The sequence below is a fragment of the Onychomys torridus genome, chromosome 2 (genome assembly GCF_903995425.1).
Source record: "Onychomys torridus chromosome 2, mOncTor1.1, whole genome shotgun sequence".
NCBI lineage: Eukaryota > Metazoa > Chordata > Mammalia > Rodentia > Cricetidae > Onychomys > Onychomys torridus.
Genome location: NC_050444.1, coordinates 80386453 through 80405640, shown reverse-complemented (window position 1 = coordinate 80405640; position 19188 = coordinate 80386453). Strand labels below are relative to the sequence as shown.

The window sequence follows — 19188 nt, the reverse complement described above, 5'->3', positions numbered from 1 at the left end:
ATTATGAAAATGGATATAGTCCTTCTAAATAGAAAACAAAATTAGTATTTAAATCTACAAACTTACACTTTTCTATGCATACTCATTTGGTTTCTGTATCATTTTAGTACAGCCTGGACACCTTTGTGTCCAGACCTTTAAAATCACTTAATACATATACAATACTCAATTGAGTGACTATAACACAATTAATCCCTACTGAAATTGTTCCTGATTTTTAAACAATAAACAACATTACATTAAACATCATTGGGCTTCTATCCATTAATCCCACTAAAACAAATTCCTAAGGATAGAACTGCTGGATAAATATAAATATATAAATGTATATATATTTTATATACAAATATTTACGAAACTCCAGGGATGAGTATAGTCAGTTGCCCCCTGTGAGACCCAGGGTTTCTACTCTCTAATATCAGTAGACAGACCAATTCCATCATCAGAGAGGACCTTCCATACTGTGTCCATCAGAGGTCACCCATCACTCCAGTCAGATGGGAGGCAGTAACCAGGCACAGAGTGAGTGTAAAGAACTCATCATGCTATAGGTTCAGCACTGCCGTTCCATATGAACACTTCTCTGGTCATCTCTGGAAATATCAGCATCAAAGCCACAATGTATCAACACCCGGCAAGACAGCCTACACCTGCGCCCCACAGACCATAAAAGGTCTCCCCTCCCACCAGAGAAAGAAGGCCCAGGGCTCTGGAAGCCCGATGCCCTACACAGGAGTAACTTCTATCCTACAGACTCTCTTATGGGTACCCAAAGATTTCGAATAGACTTTCTGAAAATTTAAACGGTACAAAAGCAGTCTCCAGTGGCAACAGAATCCATGGTGGTTTTATTGAAACTGGCCAAAACACTAAATTAACTTAGCAACCGCTAGCCTCCACAAACGCAAAAGGTAAGACTGTCCTCTGGTAGCATCTGAGCATTTAGCAATATCAGGCAAAGAGTAACACACAGTCTATAACAGCATCCCCAAGACTGCCAAGCAGCCTCAACCTCCCTCACGACATCAGTCATTAAAAAGCTGCAGACGTCTTGAAGACTTCTTAACCTCGTTACTTAACTTCATCCCTGCCTTGTCACGCTGCCCTAGAGAAAACTACAGCTATTAGCAAAGAATCCCTCAACTTCCTCCACGAGACATGCTCCCCTTCCTTTTTCCAGAACAATGCGGGGGAAGTGTGCTTCTCCTACCAGCAGCCACGCCGTATGCTTGTCCTCAGCACACAACTCCTTACATAGCCAGCAACTCCTGTCCTGCTCTCCTGTCTTCACCCCACGTCTACTTTTCCCTAGGCCAGCCTTGTCTTGTCCATCTGCCTGTTAATTCTCCTTCATCTTCAAAAACAAAAACATGTAAGCCAGACACAGTGACGAGTATCCGTAATTCCAGCACTCAAGAGGCAGATCAAGAATGAGTTCTACAAAAGCCTGGACTACACAGCAAGTCTGAAGTCAGTAAGGCTCTGACTAACACACTCATACACACACACACACTCATACACACACACACACACACACACACACACACACACACAGGTTCTCTCTCAATCACATGCTCTCTTGTGGTTACTGCTCTGGCTTGATGCTATGTTCTTGCCAAGTGAACTGCCAAGCTACCAACACACACATCTTTTCCCCCTTACCTCCAGTTCACATTAACCAACTGCAAACCACACCAGGGAAACTGCTCAAACCAGTCACCCAAATCCTTGTCGGTAAGCCAAACGCCCACTACAATCCTGAACTCCTTGTTCAAACCTCTTAGCAGCGTTTACACTCTAGACTACTGAAGCATCGGATGAGAAACTGGCGAAGCACAGGAGCTGGTGATGACATAACCCTGGGTGTGCTCCAGGGGACTCCAACCCACAGGCCCTGACAGTGAAGACTAGCCATCACAGGAGAAGTGCGGCACAATTACTAAGAGAATGGACTCTGAACTCAAGCTCCAGCCCCACCACACATTAGCCGCATCAGTGAGCAATTATATTCATGTCCCTGTGTCTAAGTTCCATTTTAAAACTAAGAATAGTTGCAATATCCACCTCACTGTGTGAGGATCAGCACAGGCACTTAAAGCACTCTGCACAAAATAAACAATGGGACAGCAGACAAGAGAGCAGGGCTGCAATCTCAGAGATGAAGGCAAAACGTGCTGCCTGGGACTTGCCAGCACAGAAGGATATATGCAATGCAGTTATTGAGTTGGCTACATACAGATGTTCATTTTCATGAAAGAACAGAGACAACAGCACACTAAGTCACCAATAGTTAGTTCTGACTATGAGCTTATAGAGACAGGTATGTTTTCATTTTATTATTTTAGCTTAGTTTCATTTTCTAAGTTTCCTACAACAGATTCAGTACATAAAATAAAAATTGAAATTTCCACCACAAAATAGATAGACATGTGGCTAAGTGTCCAATAATTAGCCGTTACCGTGTCGTTACTTTCTAAGAGCTGGGAGAAAAAGGATCCAGGGGATGCTGGACTACAAGGGGCTGTGCCAGCCTGCCCATCAAGGAGGAAGGCGTGGATGGTGAGATTTGATGAGCACTCCTTACCGGCATGTCTTCAGCTAAGTTCAGCTCACTACTGTGCCGTCAAGATTCTGAATTAGGGGGGGTTGGGAGACGGCTCAGTGGTTAAGAGCACTGACTGCTCTTCCAGAAGACCTGGATTCAGTTCCCAGCACTCACATGGCAGCTCACAACTGTCTGTAACTCCAAGAACTGACCCCCTCACACAGACATGAATGCAGGCAAAGCGCCAATGTATATACAAATAAAAATAAACTTTTAAAAGAAAGAATCTGTATTAGAGGGGCCAGAGAGGTGGCTCAGTGGTTAAAAGCACTGACTGCTCTTCCAGAAGACCCAGGTTTGAGCCCCAGCAGCCACATGGCAGCTCATGATGACCTGCAAACCCAGTTCCAGGGGATGTAACGCCCTCTTCCGTCCTCCAAAGGGCACCAGGCCTGCACATTGTACATAGACATACATGCAGGCAAAGCATTCATACGCATCAAACAAATTTTAAAAAACTTAAAAAGAAACGATCTGAATTAGAGATAGGCATGGTGGCACACAATTCTAATCCCAGCACTTAAGAGGTAGAAGTGGACAGATCTCTGTGAGTTCTAAGCCAGTCAGGGCTACATAGAGAGACCCTGTCTCCATCATCATCATCATCATCATCATCATCATCATCACAGTCATCATTTAGAGGTTTGAGGGGTTTAAAATCATTGCACCTCATGCTTTGGCCACTAACTGAGGACCCCAGCAGACTCCAAGTCCCAGGTGTAGGGCCCCATCTGCACTCCCTCTCATTCCCAGATATCACTATTTATAATGTAAACAGCTTTCAAAAAAAGGGACTTCAAACACATCACCAAGATACTGGACCTGGTCCACTTTTAGAAACAGAAGAGCAGGCAACTCCGGGGGTCAAGAGTGTAAGGAGAGAGATAATAAAAAGTAAGAACTCAGCAGCAATCTGTCACACCCAAGTGAAAACCCAAGACTAGAACTTGGAAAGAGCAGTTTCTCAGTTACAGGGAATCAAATAATCCCAGGAGAGAGGACAGAAATAAGAACACAAGGTAGTTAGGAGGCAGGAAGGCGGGACGGTGGGTTAGAGCTGGCGCATTCGCCAATGAACCTGTTAAGCCCGCAGTGTCTGCTTTACCACGCATGTGTGTGGTGGGGAGGCAGGGTGCGGAATCAGGAGCCGAAGAAAACTGTCAGGGTGGGTCGGCAGTGCTGGCAGCACGGCAGTCACCCTGTCACCAGGCTGCTTAAGTCAAGAAAAACAGGTTTTGCATTTTACTCATTACAGGGTGAAAAGTAAGTTTACCCCAAGAAAACGTAAATGAATGGAAAGAATTCCTGGAAATATGAACATCGCCTAGGACGTCTGAGGAAATCATACACGTGTGAGTACCCCTCGGGGAGATAACGGGGCAGATACCCTCGGCCAGCCTAACCTTCAAGTGTGGCCAGGTGCAGAAAGATGGGGTGGGGTGACTTCAAAACACTGAGACTGGTTTAAATGTCCACAAACACGCCAGAGGGAGACAGAGAGAGATTTATATAATCGTTGCATAATCAGGCAGACCCAGAGAGTAGCTCCGTGTAGTCATGTGGACATGGAAAGGCTTTCACAACACTGTGAAGCAGAAGGAAAAGTACGAGAGCTGCCTCCCAAACAATGTGCACTCTAAGTGTCCGTGTGTGCCACAGAGCACACACGGAAAGGAGTGGCAGGCACAGGCCAAGGGGCAGCAACTGCTGCTTCCGGAGAGAAGACTGTCCAGCTGGAGAGCACGGGAGGACAAGATTTCCACTCTGTATTTGGTCTTTGTTTCTGTTCAATGAACATGTATTTTACTATTCATGTGATTTTGAAAATATAGTATTTCCACCCAATAAAGGATGAAGAATATGTGAACATATTTCATTCCATTTATCTCACCAAGAATTTAAACAGGTACAGAACCTACCAAATTTTTACAATAAAATAAAATAGACATTTGTTGGGTATAGAGGCACACACTTCTCATCCCCGAGGTGGAGAGGCTGGGGTAGAGGATCAGAGTTCCAGGCCAGCCTGGGCAACACAGCAAGACTTGGCTCCCTGCCCCAAATAAGTAATTAATAAATGATTGTTTTAATTAAAAAAGAAAAAAGAAGGCCAGAAACATAGTTCAGTGGCACTGTCCCTGGTATGTGTGAGGCCCTAAGTTCAATTCTCAACAAAGGGGGAGGGAGGAATAGTAAGAAAAGAGAGAAGTGGTTTTAACACCATCCACAAAGGTTCGTCCACAAAGGCTCATAAAACATCTGTAATTCCTCTGTAGTGTGTGCTTTGTGGTGGAGGAAAAACAGACAGAAAGAAGGTTTTTCCCACTAAAGCACTTTCTTCATACACATATATAACATAACCTGGTAGCATTCACCACCTCCCTTTTGTCCCTCTCTAACCTCCAAGTCCTCATCCCACACCAAGTCCTCCCTCCCCATACCAAGTCCTCCCTCCCCACACCAAGTCCTCCCTCCCCACACCAAGTCCCCATCCCCACACCAAGTCCTCCCTCCCCACACCAAGTCCTCATCCCCACACCAAGTCCTCCCTCCCCACACCAAGTCCTCCCTCCCCACACCAAGTCCCCATCCCACACCAAGTCCTCCCTCCCCACACCAAGTCCCCCCCCCCCACCAAGTCCTCATCCCCACACCAAGTCCTCCCTCCCCACACCAAATCCCCATCCCCACACCAAGTCCTCATCCACACCAAGTCCTCCCTCCCCACACCAAGTCCTCCCTCCCCACACCAAGTCCCCATCCCCACACCAAGTCCCCCCTCCCCACACCAAGTCCTCCCTCCCCACACCAAGTCCTCCCTCCCCACACCAAGTCCCCATCCCACACCAAGTCCTCCCTCCCCACACCAAGTCCTCCCTCCCACACCAAGTCCTCCCTCCCCACACCAAGTCCTCATCCCACACCAAGTCCTCATCCCACACCAAGTCCTCCCTCCCCACACCAAGTCCTCATCCCACTTTCATATCTTTGCTCTGTTTGTGTAGAGCACTTTTTAAATTCTAAACTACAACGCGACAACATGGATTTTCTCCTTAGTAATGTACTTAGTAACTTCCTATTAAGGAGCAATTTTCTCCACAGAAGTATTTGGCAATGTCTGAAGATATTTCTGATTGTCACAGGTGGGGCTGGAGACAGGTGGAAGGTGCTACTAGCATCTAATGGACAGAGCCAAGGGACATCACCACACATCCTACAACAGAAAGCCCCCACAACAAAGTATGTTCACCCCCCCCAAAATGTCAATACTGCCAGACAAAAAACCCTGCTCGAACCCTAAAATTTTAGTCCTATTTTAAATATGACAAAAGACTTCAAAAGTAAAGACGACAATACAGGTCTAGAGATGTAGTTCAGGGATAGAGCACTTGCCCTAGCGGGTCCAAGGCCTGTGTTCCATCCTCACCATCCCCCAAAGAGTAAGCATTAAATGTTTTGTTCTTTACAAGTGGAATTAGACGAAGAATATGGACTTTTCAGTCTTACAATTCATGTTAGAAACCTAGTTACTAATTTTGTTGTCCCATACAAATTACTCAGGTTCCTCGCCTATAAAAGTCTAACTAAACACAAATCTTTTAGGATTTCTGTGAAAACTGGTCAGTTTAGCCCCAGTGCTCTGCCCTCTATCGGTCTGGTAGATAGCATGGCAGAGAGTCACCAGGCATCAGCTTCAGGCCCTTACTTCTGTCTTTAACTCATCTTAGGCCAAATTCCAATCCTGGTCCCATCACAGAGACTTAAGTTGGGATACAGTCAAGCATAATGTGAAACAAACACATTGAGCAAAACCACCATATGACACAGAGGTATTACAGGGATTAAATGTTTTATTTAAACTACTTCAGCCACAATTTCTCCTCATTTTAAAAATAAAAACCTATTCTAAGTCTATAATCCTTTTACTTTTAATGTAACCACTCTCTCCCATAATTATAATCAGATGACTAGAGGAGAGAACGCAAAGGCAGAGGAGGATCTCAACTGGCCCAGAGCATTGTTCTAGGTCTCCTCTATCGCTGTGATAAAACACCACAACCAAAAGCAACTTGAGAATGAGAGGGTCTATTTGGCTACACATCCCAATCACAGTTTACCACTGAGGGAAGTCAAGGCGGGAACCTGGAGGCAGGGATTGATGCAGAGACCATGGAGGAAGGCTGCTTTCTGGCTTGTCCTCCAGGCTCATGGTTAAGCTACCTTCCTTATACCTCACAGGACCACCCACCCAAGGGTAGTACCACCTACACTGGGCTGGGCCTTCTTACATCATTACTCACTAATTAAGAAAATGCTCCTCAGACCTACCTACAGGCCAATCTTACAGAGGCATCTCCTTAACTGGGGATCCCTCCTCCAGATGACCCTAGCCTTTGTCAATTACCCAAAAACAAAAACCATAAGCACAAGTATGAACCCCAACATTCTGAAATCAGGGACTTACTTTAGTGGTGATCCTGTATGTGATGTAGGTCTCCATTGTACAAACGTGCTTCTTGGGATCATCAACTGTGACAAAGAGATCTCTGGTTTCACCATCAATGTCATCATCAAGCTGGAGTCTGTTCAGAAGGGAAGATGAAGAAGCTGGGCTCGAAGTGCCTGCTGGAGTACCACCATTGGGCAAAATGAGATCCTGGAAGAAGAAAAGTACAGCCTTACAAATCACATGAACGGAGAAATCACCAGCCACAACTGTGCCTCTCCTCACTCCATGTATTTTAAATGAACGAACAGGTCAGAGGAGGAACTCAAGCAGGAGCTGACACAGAGGCCATGGAGGAGTGCTGCTTACTGGCTTGCTCCCCATGGCTTGCTCAGCCTGCTTTCAGATACACCCTAGGATGACCTGCCCAGGGATGGCACCTCCCACAATGGGCTTGGCCCTCCACATCAATCATTAATCAATACAATGCCCCACAGACCTGCCTACAGGGCAATATGATGGAGGTGTCTTCTAGATTGAGGTTCATTTTCCCAGATGGCTCTAACTTGTGTCAAGTTGATAAAAAGCTAATCAGATCTTAGCTTGTCATACCATCTGTCCCCTTTTGTATTTAAAATTCCACAGTAAACAAAAATTTACAGAAATTGTCAGAGGGAGAAATTTCAGGAAGGAGGGAGGGAGGGAGGGAGGGAGGGAGGGAGGGAGGGAGGGAGGGACGGAGGGACGGACTGCAGAACAACAGCTCTCATTCTCTTTCCACCTTAAGATGAAGGCCTGAGGCTACCTAGATAAATTAGGTGTTAAGAATTCATTACAAATATAATGTTTTATTTTTTATTAACATTTTTATTTTATTTTGTGCTTTTCAAGACAGAATCTCTTCGTGTAGCCTTTGCTGTCCTAGAACTTGCTCTGTGGACCAGGCTTGGTCTTGAGATTCGCCTGCCTCTGAGTGCTGGGATTAAAGGCCTGTGCCACCACCGCCCAGTGTTTTTGTTTGTTTGCAAATATAGTGTTTTTAAAAGGCTGTGGTGATTTGAAAGAAAATGGCTCCAGCAGGCTTCGTAGGGAGTGGCACTGCTTGGAGCTGTGGCCTTGTTAGAGGAAGTGTGTCACAGGGGGTGGACTTTCAGGGTTCAAATGCTCAAGCCAGGCCCAGTGTTTCTTCTCTTCCTGCTGCCTGCTGATCCAGATGTAGAACTCTCAGCTACCTCTCCAGCACCATGTCTGCCTGCACGCCACCATGCTTCCCACCATGACAATAAAGGACTAAACCTCTGAAACTGTAAGCCAGCCCCAGTTAAATGTTTTCCTTTATAAGAGTTGCATGGTCAGGGCTCTCTTCGCAGCAACAGAAGCCCTAACTAAGACAAAGGCCATGAACTTTTAAGGCTCAGTCTCATGGTTCCCCTGCCGTGTTAGGATTTGATGAGGGAACACAACCTGTGTCTAGCAGAAGATGGGGATGTCACCTGAGTGTCACCTCAGAAATCACTGGAAGACAAAGACTAAGAAGGTGGCAAGGAAGTGACAAGATACCAATGGGAAGGCACTGGTGACCCTAGATCATAGGGTGGAGTCAAGGAAGTGACAAGATACCAATGGGAAGGCACTGGTGACCCCAGACCATAGGGTGGAGTCAAGGAAGTGACAAGATACCAATGGGAAGGCACTGGTGACCCCAGACCATAGGGTGGGGTTAAGGAAGTGCTCTGGGAGCTCTGATCCGTCCCCTGGAAGTCACCTCAGCAGTCATATCCATGAGCTACAGCTGATCAGAGGAGACCCCAAAGAAGAAAGATGAGACAAGGCAGAGGAAAGCACAGCCCGGGTCAAGAGAAATGCCATCCTGCTCATTGGTGACAGAAGGACACAGAAGGTTCTCTCCTTTGCCTCCCATCTGTGCCAACACAGATCATTTAATCAGATACTTAAGGCAATGTCAAAAATAATGCCAGGTGTAGTGGTATGTGCCTTTAATCCTAACACTGGGAAGGCTGAAGCAGGTGGATCCTCTGTGAGTTCAAGGCTAGCTTGGTCTATATGGTGAGTTCCAGTACAGCTTGGGCTATGTAATAGGGTGACCCTGTCTCAAAAACACAGAACAACAACAACAACAACAACAACAAAATAGTTTTTGTAACTATTAAAAGGGTGTCATCTTTTGTAGTAGGCTTTCTCTTTGGGCCACCAACCAGCTCTCAAATAAAGACATAGAGACTTCTTAGTTATGAATGCTCAGCCTTATCTAATGCTTGTCCCACTAGCTCCTGTAATTTAATTTAACCGCTTTTTCTTCATCTATGTTTTGCCTCGGGGCTTTTTACCTTTCTTTCATTCTGTATGTCCTACTTTCCTGGTTCCTCTGGCTGATTAGCTGGTGGCTACCTGGCTGGCTGGCCCCAGGCATTGCCCTCTTTCTCCCTTTCTTTCTCTCCCGCGCTCTTCTCTCCAGCCTAGATTCCTCCTACTACTTATTGTCTCTGTCTGCCAGCCCCATCTCCACTTACTGCCTAGCTATTGGCCATTTGCTTTTTAGCAGACCAATCAGGAGTCTTAGGCAGGCAGGGTAAAACAAATGTAGCCCATCTTTACATAGTTAAAGTAATACTCTTCAACGATCTTTACAGAAGGTGCTCATGGGAACAAACTCCCACCTTACACAATGCTTCTTTCTCTCTCAGCTATGCTTCCAACTGCAGGGCAGCATGAGGTGCTGCTAGCTGGGACACTGTGTCCTCTGCAGCTGCTTTGGTGTGGATATGGAGGCAAAGCCTCGTTACAGCTGCTGCTCCTCACCTGCTGGCCTTCTCGGAGTGCCGACACCACAGAGCATGCATGGAGTGCCACACTCAGTGTCAGACATCATCTCTGGAACTCTGAGAGAGCCATAATGGCACTGCCCTGTCTGTAAAATTTTAAACATGGACTGCAGGCAGGCCACTTTGTTAGACTCTGCAAGGGTCCACCTTTATATTTATCAACACTAAAGCACTGGCCTCAGAACAGCTCAGTCAGTGGCTAACCATTGCACAAAAGAAATTAAAAAACAAAATCAAAACCTTGGCCAAACAAGCCAATCAACTCAAATAGTGGTTTTCTGTGATCTAGCCTAGCCAATTCTGAAATATCTTGTCTTTGTTTGAAATCCACCTCCTTTAATATAGATGTTACCAAATGTACCAGATGTGCATGTATGCGTGCTCTCTCTCTCTCTCCCTCTCCCTCCCCCTCCCACTCTTCTCCACACTTGGGAAGCATCTGCACAGAAGCAACTGTAAATATTAACCATTGATCTAGGGGCTGGATAGATGCATCTGTAGTTAAGAGCACTTCCTGCTCTTGCAGAGGACCAAGGTTTAATTCCCAGCACCTACCTGGTAGCTCACAACTGTCTGTAATTCCAGTTCCAAGGAATCCAAAGTTCTTTTATCACATCTGCAGGTACCATGCACACATGTGGTGCACACATACGTGCAAGCAAACAAACATTCATACATATAAAATAAAATAAGTATTTTTAAATCATTGATTTATACACCTGACTTAACCACAAACAATGGCTTCTCCCTGTGTGTGCATGTATACATGTGTGTGCATGTGCTGATATAATTATCTATCTGCCTTCTCTTGCCTGATCTACAGACTCTATACCAATGCTTCTAGGTTTTGCCCTAAGGACCTCAGCCAGTAACCTTGAATAGCCACATATAATCTGAAATGCCCTGACTAGTATAGGAAGGGAGAGTCTGGCAATCAAATTCAGTCACAACCAAATCTGGTCGGATCCTTGCCTCCTGGGACTACACAGCCAGGGAAAACACCTTCACCTCTCATTCCAGGGTGTCCCCTGCAGTAGCAAGGCACATAGGAATGACAGGCGAGACCCAAGTGTCTGAAGTCTCTGGAGCAGTGATGCTACCGCTCTGACGACCAATGACAGCCTCACAAGATCAGCAAGTCAGCCTCGACCTCTCTCCATGAGGACGCAGACTGAGACCTAGCCTGTCCTAGTGTTTGCTATGCCAGCAGTTGAACCTGGGTTCCTTAGCAAGCTGGATCCCTTCATGGAATTTTTCCAGTCCCTTTGCTGTTCTTCCTCTCCATCCTCTGGTCACAAATGCTTCTAGGTAAACAAGAATCTGCTGTTTTTAAAGCCAGTCAGGTAAAGCCAACATTTTTCCTTTGGGGTCATAAGTTTATCACAAAATGACTTTCAAGATCCTGCCCCATGAGAAATAAATGCACTAAGAAAACAGGAAAATCTTAGGGGTGACGAGCAAGTGTTGGGTGGCGTGACCAGTCCAGGCACCTCTGCCCGGCAGAGACCTCAGCAGCCGAGTCTGTTGTGCTTTGACCTAAAGCGGGCATCTCATGGTAACAGCACCACCTAAGACCAGCATGAGCTGCAGACACAGAGCGGGGGTACTAGGCTGTTATCATCAATCAGTTCTCCATACTACAGCTAGGGTGCTTCTAAAAAATATCTAAACCCAAGGCTAGAAGGATGACTCCGTAAGTTATGAGTACTTGATGTTAGCAAAGGGCACCCACACAGGGTGGCTCACAACTGCCTGGGACTCCAGCACTAAGGAACCTGACGCCCTCTTCTGGTGTCCTCAGGTACCTGCACTCATGTGCACAAACTCACACACAGACACATGCATATGTATATAATTTTAAATAAATAAATAAATATAGCAAGTTCCAGGACAGCCAAGGATACACAGAGAAACCCCATTTCTAAAAGCAAACAAAACAAAAAGCCTGCTCATTGCTGTAAAATGTCAACCCTTGCCTGTAGTTGCAGAACATTCCTTCCTCTGTCCCCTGTCCCTCCCTCTACCCCCAAGAAAGACACGCAGAGAGAACTGCATTGCTTCACAAACTCCTCTGGTTCAAGGAATTCCAAGATCTGTTATGGCCAGTGGTTAGCAGGACAACTAACACATTTCTCTGCCAGGATTCTGTGTTATGTTAAACAGGAGGTTCCTAACAGCAGAGTGGCATCTACTGGGAGCTGAGACAGAGCCAGTAAAAACACAAATCATACTAACATAGTCCAGCTTCTCTTTTGACACCACTGGGGAAATGTGGGTGACAGAAGAGCCCCGCAAAGCAGCTCAAGGCGGCCCACAGGAGAGGACAGCACTTGTCCATTGCCAATCCCTGCCCGGTTTGTCCTAAGTCACATGCATAGCAGAGACCTGAAGAATGACCATGTCCTACACAAATCGAACAGAACACTCCTGACCGATGATTTTGCTGTAAAATTCTATTTAAACCCACTATGGAGAATCAACTCAAAGGGAAACACTCAAAAACAGGCTTATCAAAGATACTCAACAGAACAGAACAGGGAAGGCAAGGAGACCTGGAAAATGAGCAGGACTGATAGTGTTTACAGTAATAAGACAGACAAGATGCTGCACACTCATTACAGAAACTATAAATCCAAGGTGGGCATAGAGAAGCATGCCTCTAATCCTAGTACTGGGATGGCAGAGGCAGGAGAATTACAAGTTTGAGAGCAGTCTGCATTATATAGCAAGGCTCTGCTTTAAAAAAATTGATAGATAGATCAAGACAGACAGATAAAATTATAGATCTAGACTTCCAGACAATCTCAGTGAGTTAACCACCCCAGCTTACTTCCTCCCCACCCTACCACTCGATGCTAACCTAGCACCTAAAGAATGGAAGACAAATAGGAAAAGCGTGACTCTGGGAACCAGGAGAGGGTGCCACCCAAGGGCCAGGCCTGCGAACATCCACTAGATATAACTGGGACACTGCTGAAAGGGGACCAAGAGGCACCTTCAATGGAGTTTTGAGGCCATTTAACTGTCATTGAGGCTTGCAAAGCAGTAGAAAATGTCTTCACCCCAAACCCTTCACATGCACCCTAATTTGAAAATGCAGTTGTAGGGGCTAGGGTGGGGGCGGGATGTGGTAGGCAGGGCAGGGAGAGGAAGAAGGGCTTCCGGCTGAGGTGCAGTACTAGGATTAGAGGATGAGAATCACCAGCAGGGGGCGCCATTCCCACAAGGCTTTGGTGCGGCTTTAGGGGCCGATGAGACCACTCAGACTTGTCTGAAAAAACTGAGGGTGTGGGGCTCTGCCATGGAAGACAAGCCACTGGGAACCCCGACACTGAAATGCCAAAACAACTCTCACTAACTAGAATGCCCAGGACTCGCCTTCCTTCCCTCCATCCTTTTCCTGTGTGTTCAAGTGATTCCTAAAAGACAGTTCTAGCAACATCAAGCAGAAACAGAGGCAAACCAATAATCCACCTGTTCTGATGTGAGGCCAATAGCAGACCAGTGTTATTACCACATCAGACATGAGTAAACAAACCAAAAAGAAAACTAAAACCTTAAGCCTGCACTGTCTCATCACTCTGACCCAAGAAAACACACATGAAGAGAGGCACAGACCACACAGCAGATAAACACATGTATCCCATGAAATGAACACATTAGGCCACATCTACTTTGTGCTCCCATTAAAAAAAAAAAAAGTCAGAAAACTTAAAACATACTAAAAACAAGAAAAATCAACAAACCAAAATTTAATTCTTTTAAAAGATGGATTAGATAATGTAGAACTTACAAAGCCTGACCGATATAGAAAGAAGAAGTCTTATCTCTCTATAATCGTAAGCTACAAATATATTACAAATAGCTACACCAGTAAGTCCAGAAAGCCACACAAGCTTGGGAGCGTTGGGGAAGGATAGACAGACATGTTGTGTGATATTTTTGTTTGTGTTCTGACAAATAAAGCTTGCCTGGATATCAGAGAGCAGAGCTAGCCACTAGTTAACCATAGAGACTAGGCAGTGGAGGCACAAGCCTTTAATCCCAGCATGCACTTGGGAGGATCATGCCTTGGAACCCAGCACATGGGAGGCTCACGCCTTTAATCCCAGCACTAGGGAGGTGGAGACAGGGATATAAGGTGGGTGGAGACAGGATCTCGACCCCCATTCAGTCTGATGATTCGTAGAGAGAGGCCAACCCATTCCGTCTGAGGACTGGTAGAGGTAAGAAGTCTCTAGTGGCAGCTGCTTTGCTTCTCTGATCTCTCAGCTTTCACCCTCAATTTCTGACTCTGGGTTTTTATTGTTAAGACTAATTTTTAGGATCACGTTTCACAGACAAACAGCAAAATGAAGTTAAACAGAAAGAAACCCTGGAAACAATAACCACCAAGGCCCCAGAGGTTTTACAGTGGAGCCCAGTGAGCTTGAGAAGTCCTACCTCAGTCATATTCTGAGACACACATGAAAACATGGAGAAACCTTCCAAGTCATTTTGTGACAGTTAACCAGTAATCTGCTATCAAAACACCATGACAAAAAGGGAGCTATCATATACACCAACAATAAAGTAACAGTTAAAACCATACTGTGTGTTAGTTTTATCAAGTGTAACGAAATGCCATAAACACACCAGCTAATTAATTAATTAATCAATTATTCTGAAGGGCAGGGATTGAGCCCAGCCCTAACTCTAACACTAAGCTTACATCCCCAGCTCTTAAAAACAGCTTTTTAAAAAGATGGGAGCTGGAAAGGTGGCTCAGCCCTTAGGAGCACTTGACTGCTCCCTGATCTTCCAAAGGACCTAAATTCAGTTTGTTCCCAGCAACAACACCCACCAGGTGGCTCACAACTGCCTGTAACTCCAGCTCCAGGAATCCAAATGCCCTCTTCTGGCCTCTAGCAGGCATTGCAGTCACATGCACAAACCCACATACACATGCATAACATAATTTCTTTTCATGAATCTTTAAAAAGAATATATCAAGGGGGCTGAAGAAAAGGCTCAGTGGTTATTGGTCCCTGTTGCTGAGAGAACCCTGATTTGATTCCCAGAATCCACATGGTGGCCCCAAACCATCTGCAACTCCAGTTCCAGGGTATTCAACAGGCATGCATGTGGTGCACATACATGAATGCAGGCTAACTATTCATACACAAAAAGTAAACAAATAATTATTTTAAAAAATTTAAAGAAAGCTGGGTTGTTGTGGCGCATGCCTTTAATCCCAGCACTCAAGAGGCAAAGACAAGCTGATCTCTGTGAATTCAAGGCCACCATGGTCTACGGAGTGAGTTCCAGGACAGCCAGAGCTGTTACACAGAGAAATTCTGTCTCCAAAAACAAAAACAAAAATTTTTATATATATATCAGGGAGCCAGTAAGAAAGTTCAGTGGTTAAGAGCACTGGCTGCTCTTCCTGGGGACCTGGGTTCAGTTCCCAGCACCTACATCATGGCCATCTGTAACTGTCAGGGGACCAGCACTGGGGTTCAGCCCTGACCTACTGAAGGGTTCCTTGAAGGGGGAATTGAGGAATTGGGAAATGAGAGAGAAATATAGGTGTAGAAAAATACAGAGACACAGGATAGCTTCCAGATGGCCCTGGGTCAATACACAGCAGCCTTGAGTTTATTTCTGATGGACTTTTTATACACTAGCAAGGGGAGAGGCAGAAGACCTCCCCCTTTCAAGATCAAAACACAATATACAACCAAATGTAGACCCTTTAAAACACCTGGTAAACATGCCCCATGGCAAAGCATCTTGTGATGAGACCTTGACATATAAGACACCTGGTAACCATGCCTTTGGACCCTATGATGCAGCCTTGGACAGCAACATAAACTCTCTCTGAACTTGAGTCGAAACACAAGTTGGAATCTTTGTGGGCTTCCACATGTAACTGCAGTTCCAAGGGATCCAACGCCTCTTCTGCCCTCCTAGGGCCCTTCATACACATGGCACATAGACATACATGCAAACAGAACATCCATACACATAAAATAAAATCATTTTTTGAAAGAATAGGGGCTTTGGGGTGGCTCACTGGCTAAGGGTCAGGGCACTGGCCACCAAGCCTGACAACCTGAGTTTGACCCCTAGAACCCACACATTCTAGAGTGCTAACTCCCAGAGGTTACGCTCTGAACCACACACTTGTGACATGACAGTATCTCCACCCCCTCCTGGCCTGCATACACGATAAATATGTAATATTTAAAAAAAAAAAAAAAAAAGAATGGCCGAGCAGTGGTGGTGCACGCCTGTAATCCCAGCACTCGGGAGGCAGAGGCAGGTGGATCTCTATGAGTTCCAGGACAGCCTGGTTTACAGAGCTAGTCCAGGACAGGCTCCAAAGCTACAGAGAAACCCTGTTTTGAAAAACAGGGTAGAGCATGAGACTCTTAATCTCAGGGTCGTGGGTTCGTGCCCCACGTTGGGCACCATTTGTAGTTAGAGTTTTCCTGCCTGGCCCACAGGCAGGACAAATCTCTTTCACCTGCCAGGTCCATAGATGCTCAGAACCAACCAAGTAAACACACAGAAACTTATATTGTTTACAAACTGTATGGCCGTGGCAGGCTTCTTGTTACCTACTTCTTCTATCTTAAATTAACCCATTTCTGTTAGTCTATACTTTGCCACATGGCTTGTGGCTTACCGGTGTCTTTACATGTTGCTTCTCATGGCGGCGGCTGGCAGTGTCTCCCCACCCCAGCCTTTACTTCCCAGAATTCTCTTCTCTCTTGGCCTGCCTATACTTCCTGCCTGGCCACTGGCCAAACAGCATTTTATTTATACAGGGAGATATCCACAGCATGTATGGTTCCAAGAAGGCTTCAACATTAGGAAATGTAGTGATGCAATTACTACACTAAGAACTGTATGCAGATGGACTGTTGATGGCCACCCTGTCCACAAGGTCCAAAGTGTCTACTGGTGTCATTCACTGGGAAATATGAGCGACTCTATAAAAATCTCTAAGCAAAATTAAGGATTTGGAAAAGGAAAGTTCATAATGCTATCAGAAACATCAGCAATGAACTTTGAAAATCTTATTCTAGTGAAGGAAGCCAAACTCAAAGACCACACATTTTATGATCCGTATATGTTACTGTAAGCACAGACATGTCCCCACACAGAAAGCAGACTTGTGGCTGCCAGGGACTGATGGGGCTGGTGAGAGTGATGGTGGCTTCACCGTCCTGTGAACACACTACAAACCAAGCGTATAACTGACAATAGTGAAACTTCATCCTGTGTGGATCATCTCTCAATAGTATCAATACAATACAGCAAGGAGTGGGAAACCCTGGAGGCTCAGCTACTGACTTCAGAAAAAAGAGCCTTTTTCAAGGAAGAGGAATGTTGAGGCAGGGTCTCATGTAGCCCAGGCTGGCCCAGAATTCACTATGTAGATAAGGATGACCTTGAGCTCCTGATCCTCCTACTTCTACTTCCCAGTGCTGGGATTCAGGTGCATGCCCCCTCACCCAGCTTCAGAAGTAAGATTCTGACACCCAGTGTTGGCCATTGTTCAGAATCTGGAGACACCACAATGAGGCACTGAAAACATGCAGTCATCAGCCACACTGCTTCATAGCAAGTCAAGCTTCCCCAAATTAACCTAAAATTTAAGCAAGGAACAGTGAGACAAAATCTTCAACACATTCAGAAATGATAAATGCAAACGATGCATTTACAAATATTACTAAGTGAAAAACAGTAGGGGGCTCAACACACAGGGGCAATCAGTGGACACCCAAGGGACTGACCCCTCCTGCAAGAGGATCATACATTCTTACTATTACAAATGGTTTCTCACAGAGAAACCCTCATCCCATTGGCTGTGGGTTAGGTCATGTGACTTGCTCCAGCCAATGGCAGATGAATGAAGGGCAACCTAGGCCAGACCTAAGAGGAGCTTTAGAAACTTAGCTCTCACAGTCTCTTGCTCTTTCCTCTGCCCAGCATGTCCCCAAAAGGGACTTCTCCTTCAGAAACATTTGACTTGGGAACAGTGGGTGCAGCTGACTCCCAACCAGAACACACAGCATGACCTAGAAATGAATATTTGTTGCAAACTTGGGAGCTTTGGGAGTTGTTTATTACTTCAGTAAACCTGACTAGTGCAGATAATTACAAAAATGTCTGTATAATTTTCTAAACTGTAGAGAGGAAATGATGATACAAACAGTAGGGAATTTTAAAGACGTTACCCATTTTAACCCTAGTTGTTCAAATGTCTTACTAAACTAGTATGTCCAAGCTCCTGGACTGGCTCTCCTTATTACTCATAGCAAAAGGTTCAGTGTTCCCCACCTCTGACTTAGAAACACTATGTCAAAATCGTCTCCAAACCTCCACAGCTGTCTGCACACACCCAGTGCATCCTGGGACTAGCACAGTCTGTTTTGCAGGCCGGTGCTGTCCAAGAACAGGTTTACTCCTTCCTGCCCTGTATTCTGACCATTTCCTATATGACACATCTTCCTCTATGGGGGCTCACAGACTACCTTGTCTCCACACTTACAGCCTGAAAAAGCTTTTTAGAAACTGAACATGCTTCCCTAGCCTCCCTATGAGAAACCCTGCCCTTAAATTGCATGCATCGGCCCAATGTAAAAGAACACCTTCAAATGAACTTCAAAATCAAAGAGCCCCAGTCCACATTCTTTGGCAAGGTTTCCATGATCTGTTATTAGATTTCTGAAGGAATCTCAAGACTGTAGACCTTATTCTGGACATTCTTAGAAGCAAAGATTTTGTCTAACTCTTGGATTAATTTAAACATGATTCCTACACATCCTCTAAGGAGGAGCCACTATTTCAAGAATATACTGAGCATTAAGAGATGTCAGCCAAAGAGATGATGTAGGGTTACTAAAACATAGGGCTAAGACCATCTGTGTTTAAACAACTCAGTCTAGCTAGGGTATGAATGCCAAACCCTGTAATGATGATGCAAAGCAAAATTGGTTGTAACAGTACTCTGTGCATCAGAGGGGGAGAGTAAAGGGTGCTTCGACAGCATGAGAAGGAGGAGGAGGAGGCTTGCCAAATGGAAAAGCAAGGCTAGAGTAGTACACAGCCTGCACATTCCAGGCTGAGGAGTCACCAACACCAAAGGAAAGAGAGGTATTCTCAAAAGCTTGTCCCCAAATGAATAATAACTAAGGGCCACAGCAAGAAAACTGACTACTACAGGGGCAATGGATGACCCTGACTGTCACCTGTGGACATGTCTGTAAGGGAGTTCCCAGGTTAGATTAGCTGAGGTCGGA

General features: G+C 45.4%; 1 protein-coding gene across 1 annotated transcript in view; it reads right to left on the bottom strand.

Moving 5' to 3' along the window:
• The window catches only part of Snx30 (sorting nexin family member 30), a 107163-nt gene that overhangs the window by 43356 nt on the left and 44619 nt on the right, over positions 1–19188 (bottom strand). Inside the window, exon 2 of the mRNA XM_036177488.1 lies at positions 7071–7262. Coding sequence (XP_036033381.1) covers positions 7071–7262 — 192 coding nt within the window. The remainder of the gene's footprint in view (positions 1–7070; positions 7263–19188) is intronic.